This window comes from Triticum urartu, chromosome 6A, assembly GCF_056163025.1.
Source record: "Triticum urartu cultivar PI428250 chromosome 6A, HENAU_Tu73, whole genome shotgun sequence".
Lineage (NCBI taxonomy): Eukaryota > Viridiplantae > Streptophyta > Magnoliopsida > Poales > Poaceae > Triticum > Triticum urartu.
This window is the reverse complement of record NC_141878.1, coordinates 19,777,774-19,783,703: the sequence shown is the minus strand read 5'-3', so window position 1 is coordinate 19,783,703 and position 5,930 is coordinate 19,777,774. Positions and strand designations below refer to the sequence as shown.

General features: G+C 38.5%; 1 protein-coding gene across 1 annotated transcript; it reads right to left on the bottom strand.

Moving 5' to 3' along the window:
* Positions 1-4,068: 4,068 nt before the first annotated feature.
* On the bottom strand, positions 4,069-5,930 carry LOC147963340 (uncharacterized). The gene is made up of 4 exons (XM_087531145.1): positions 5,726-5,930; positions 5,395-5,473; positions 5,259-5,313; positions 4,069-4,171 (listed from the first exon to the last, which is right to left on the bottom strand). The coding sequence occupies exons 1-4, from the start codon at positions 5,876-5,878 to the stop codon at positions 4,069-4,071; spliced, it is 390 nt and encodes a 129-aa protein (XP_087387271.1). The 5' UTR covers positions 5,879-5,930.

Genomic DNA, 5,930 nt, shown 5'->3' with positions numbered 1-5,930 from the left:
GATGAAGTGATTTTCAGGCCACAACAAGTTTTAGTTGCAATGCAAGATGTTGAGATGCCTAACAAAGCAAGATACTAAAACCAAGTGGGGACCAGTGCAGACTCTGAGAAAAAGCTCAAGAGTGGACATTGGTGATAGAAGAATGTTAGAGATTGTTGTGAATAGCAAGAAGGTGCAAAACTTGTAGCCGGCAAAAATGACATAAAAGATATGGAAGAATATCCTAGGAACAATCAGAAGATATGGAAGTCCCCCAATAACATCCAGGAGGGAGGCATGGATTGTTTGAGCACATTGAGTTCTTAATTTTAAATTCACTACTCTCTATATCATTCAGGCATCCTACGGATTCAGACTCAAATGTATGCTAGCAGGCTAGAAGATTGACCAGTCTGCGCGGGTGCGGTTGAGTTCGGCGAAGCCGAAGCAGGCGAAGATGGCCGTGGGCTCGGCACGGCCGTCGAGGGGAATCCGCCCTTGGTCGTCGTCAACGGCGATGGCAATGAGCCAGGAGTCATGAATGATGAACTCACTCGTTAAAATCTTGCGTTGTCATCTCCTAGTGCATCGTCTAGTTCAAACGTACTTGAGACATGGGGCAAATTAAAATCTTTTATACCAAACATTTATATTTATTTAAAATAATTTACATTGTATCAGAATATTAATGAGTATAATTTCTATTATATAGTTGACATAGTTAACCACATTACTAATTGAAATGTTATATGTTATCATTTGTAATGTATATCACTAAATTTAAATAGTGTGATGTAACAAAAATTATCTTTGAGTTATTTTTTTATATTTGCATAATGTATATAGGGCATACGTATATATTTGTGTGTATGTGCACTTGTTCATGTATATTCTAGTATAATCAACTGACATATCTAAAGTTCATCGTCTAACTAATATCTCAATAACCGTTCATTGTCTAACTAATATCTGCAATATTTAATAAATAAAACTAATGTTTGATATTTTATTTGAACCTTTAGAAAAGTCTATTTAAATAAAGGAATATATAATGCTCCACTACTAGGGAAAATTCTAGTAGTAGTGTGTGATGAAAGCCTACCAGTAGCACGGGGACACGTGCTACTGGTGTAGTGCTACAACTATTACCGGCGCTACAACTACCTTACCCAGCAGTAGTGTTGGTCCTACCTACGCTACTGCTAACCTACCTAGCAGTAGCGTGTGTATAACCAGCGCTATTGCTATAATTTCTTGTATTTTTATTTTTTCTGCGTATTTGCGTTGTATTTGTACATGTTTTATAAAGTAGTCTCATCATATGGTTTTATGATCATGATGAGTTATTATATCATTGGGTGAAAGAAACATGGATTAGATTCAAGTGGATGGATCCAAAATGACCAAGTTGGATTAGTAATAACACTCACCATCATTATCATCATCATCATTATAATAACAACTCATCATCATCGTCATAACAACTCATCATCATCATCATCTATGAGTCATATAACAACTCATCATTCTAGCTAACACATTGTAGCACATAACACATCATCATAATAATAACAACTAATCATCATCATCATCAGTCATAATGATCACTAGCTAATTTTTCTTACTACCTAGGACCTAGTCCTCTCTCCTAGGTAAAATAGCATAAAACCGTAAACCGATCAATCTCCAAAATGGAGAATGGAGATCCACCTGTTGCCAACTTTTGGCTTGCGCACACACATGTTGTCTCCAATCGGTTGCGTGCGCGCCTTCATTAGTTTGCTCCATTCTTTTATATTGAGTGTTCCATCTTTCAAAGAAATAGAGTATGCACTTTGGTAAGGCATCGGCGGAAACGACCATAAGCTAACCATATACATACTCCCTTCGGTAAGCATCAATTCAGGCACAACCTCGCCCGGGAGCTTCTGTTGAACAACATAATAACATATATAGTTAATAATGTAATTTACTTAAGAAGAATGTATGCAACGAAGTTATCATCATTAACAAAATTATACAAAGTTTTTGGCAATTAAGTTACCATCTTGCAACTCATGCACTAATGGAAGGTATCCAATATAACTTGGGCTGATAGAGTGATTGGTCTTATAAACCTCAACATCATCTATAAACGAGACAAGATATCATTTCTCCTCACAACTAAGCTTGGAGCCATAGCTATAGTACGTCCTGTCCACAAATTTCTGAGTATTTCTTGAAGATAAGAAATAAGCTGACAATTATAAATAAACAAGATTAGTAGCGTTGAACACCAAATATTTTTAAATAAACAATATGAATTAGTTAACAAATTAGTTCGACAAACTCACATTTAGGCAAAACTGGAGGCATATTCACATCCACCGAGATGTCGATATTATCATCAATATCTACATCTTTGGGACGAATATCAAACGTTATTTGTATGTTCTCCTGAAATCCGTATGCCTTACAGAGAGCCCAATTTGAGCAACCTAAATGGGAGTAAATAAGTGCATTGTAGAGCTTAACCGTAAATGCGTAACCATCTTTAGTCCCGAGATGAGCTCTCCTTGTCTCCATATTCTCAGATTCTTGGAAACCAAGCTTCTCCAAGACATAAGGTCTTGCATGGCAGGGGATGTACTACTTGAACTGAAAAATACAAAAATTACACGTTGAAGCAAAGAATCACAAGTCATGATTAATTACGAAGTGTCTTTGTTGCGTACTGTACAAACACCGAAGGTCTCTTCTAGCGTGACCGTGAAGTACTTACCATTTTGCAGGTGAGGCATCCTGTCGCACAAGCCCCGATCGTCACAATAGTATTTGCAATCCAGGATCCAATCAACGTCGGACATTTCTTGTGTTCAAAATTCAAAGATTATAAATTGACTGGCCACTACTATAACAATATGGTGGGCACTCCCTCTCTGATATTGCGACCGTCGGTGATGGTAGTGTCGTGGTTCTAAGTCCTACAGTAGAATGGGGGTAGGAATGTAGAGGCAAGATCCTAGCTATGGAGGAGTTGTATACGCAAGTTTTACGAGTTCAGGCCCTTCTCGGAGGAAGTAACAGCCCTACATCTCGGAGCCCGGAGGCGGTCGCCTGGATTATAAGCGTGTGAGTTACAGGGGGTGCGAACCCTTGTCCCAGAGGAGGGGGTGGCTTATATAGAGTGCGCCAGGACCCCAGCTCCCCTCCGTTACACAGGGTTCAATGTACATTAAGAGGGGGGCGTTACTGGTAACGCCAGTAATAAAGATACATAATGACCATTAAAGCTATGACTTAATTCTCGACCATTGCAGAGCAGAGTGGCTTTAGATCTCCCGGTAGTCGAGTGATTGCCTACGTGGTCGAGTGTCTTCAAGACTGTCGAGTGGAACATAGCTTCACGGTTGAGTGGATGATGATTCTTCTTCGAATGCTTCTCACTACATCACAACACTGATGTAGGGACAAAAAACCGCCGGGAGAAAGCACATTATAGGGCAAACAAACTGCCGGGACAGGTTTTCTCCCGGCAGATAGAACCGCCACAAGAACGGCTGCCGGGGATTACTTCTCCTGGCAGATAATTTTTTCCCGGCAGTTGCATTGCCGGTGCCCATCTATTTGCTGGCAGTCCACTTTCTCCCAGCAGATTGGTCAAGGCACGTGTAACATCAATTACCGGCAGTCTTGCTGCCTGCAGAAGCTCATTTTCCTGGCAGTTCTTATGCCAGCACATAGATTTCACTTCCTATTTTTTAGACATCCCTTATGTAATATCCATTCATTCTGTTCAAACCATCAGTACATACCACACGATTTATACACACATTTCACTCAAAGTAACATGTCTCATCCATACACTTCAATCAGAGTAGAATGTAGCCCTCACCCAGAACCTTAAAGTTGGTTCGATAAATTAACATAACAACCATATGTATAAGTTGGTCGTGCCACAAAAGGTACAATACATCATGTTTCTAAATGTGTGCCACAAAAGGAGTACATATGTTTCTAGGGTGTGTCACACAAGCAAAATGAGCATATACTGGCTTAACAACCAGCAAAATGAGCAGAGCAAGTGTCATAATCACTCTACGAACTTAATTATAGGTCTACCAAATCTTCACTAGCTTGAAGATCTTCCAAATCTCCCAACTCTTCAGCAGATTGAAGATCTTCCAAAGCTCCATCAACTCTGTAGGGAAATCTGCAACAAATAGAAAACTCAAAATGGAGCTCTTGTTTCAGATTTTAAATTAGCACATTAAAGATTTTGACATGCTTCATTTTTTAACTCGTCGGTATAAATAAAACTCTTCTAAATGTGCAGCATCTCATCATCACAGCAAGCAAGGTTACATCAATAGATCAAGAAAGATTTGTTTGAAGTACACATAAAAAAAATCTTCATGTGCAAATAAGCAAAACAAAAAGCTGTACAATGAACTTGCAAAAGCTGCTTAGTCTAAAAAAATACAACCTACTAGTGAAAGCTATGACTAAACCTGAGTTAAACATGTATCTCTGGAGTTAATATAGTACTCTGAGTTCGAATCTTTTTTTGCACCGAGTTAAACTCAACAAATAGGCAAAGCTCTATACAGTACTATATTGAACAAATAGTTAAAACTGTGTACAAATAGGCAAAAGTCTGTACTATAAACAACACAGTAGTATCCAAGTAGGCAAAACTCTGTACTATACATCGTACAGTAGTACAAATAGGCAAACCTTTGTACAAATAGGCAGGGGCAGGCCATTGGTTATTGGTTTCTCTATATCATAGGAAAAAAGAAACTCATGAAATAACCATTGGTTACAGATTTATCTGTCTATCTCATGCATCTTAGCTTGTTTTTAATAGAGTTCATTGAAGAGAATACCCTCTAGCAGACTAGCAAGCCAAAACTGGTATGAGGATCAGTTTTATACGCCAAAACAAGTCTGAAATTCTGTACTGTATAGTAGAGTTTAACACTGAGTTCTAACTCACAGTCAAAAATCTTTCATGTTCAAATAGGCAAAACATGCTCAGTTTGAATCTTTCCTTTTTTACTAAGATAAACATTTGTACTGAGTCTCCAGGAATGACGTAAAAGATTTCAGCACAGTAGTTACTCTATGAAATATTTTTATTTTGTAAACTTCAATACTGTACAGAGTCGAGTGCATGAAATTTCTTGGAAACATAAAAACATAAAAACAAAATATGATTATGTCGCCTACCACTCTACCTCAACGACCCAGCTAGCATGCTAGAATAAGATTCGATCTCAAAGAAACATGCATATTACCTCAGCTTGCTTGTGGTCGTATTCCTGCTTTCGTCATGGACTTTTCCACTTCCAACTGCATACATAGAACGAAAGCTTCTTAAGCAATCAACCATGATAGTAATTGTTAAGTTCAATCATAAGAACAAAAGCTCACATGCTTGTATGGACATGCGATACATCATAGCGCTTCCCATTAGCCAATCCTTCAGTTTGTCATCCACAACATAGTACATCTGCTTTCAAGCAAGTGTAAATGGAGAGTGTAAGGGTGATGTATTAGATAAAGGGGAAAGTTATACTGCAAGTCATCGAGAGATAAAGGGGCAAGTTATACCAGAAATCATACACATTGTGCATTTTAGTGCTTTTTTTCCTTCTTCCCCTTCGTTTCTTGATCCAACTCATGGTCTAAACATGGAAAATAGTTACTTGGCTATCATCCATTTAACTAACAGTCTATATACATAGATTTTAGAGCTACACACCTTCATGCTCTTCAATGCCGTCACTTGGCATGTCATCAACATCTCTAGTCGTTTGGGACCTAAGAACTCGAGCATCTCATCGTAATCATCTAGGTCGATCTCCTCTTGAACATCATCAGGTTGAACCTCGTCATGGTCACTAAGATTGAGCATCTCATCGTAATCCCCATCCCACTCTTATCCATTCTTGACCAATTTCACTAAG

Bases quoted from the DNA above. Each gene is read 5' to 3' on its own strand.
- LOC147963340 (XM_087531145.1), bottom strand. From the start codon at position 5,878: ATGCTCAATCTTAGTGACCATGACGAGGTTCAACCTGATGATGTTCAA. The intron at 5,474-5,725 runs GTGTGTAGCTCT...GCTTGAAAGCAG, and splicing joins CGGCATTGAAGAGCATGAAG to ATGTACTATGTTGTGGATGA. The intron at 4,172-5,258 runs GTAATATGCATG...TATTTGTTGCAG, and splicing joins ACGACCACAAGCAAGCTGAG to ATTTCCCTACAGAGTTGATG.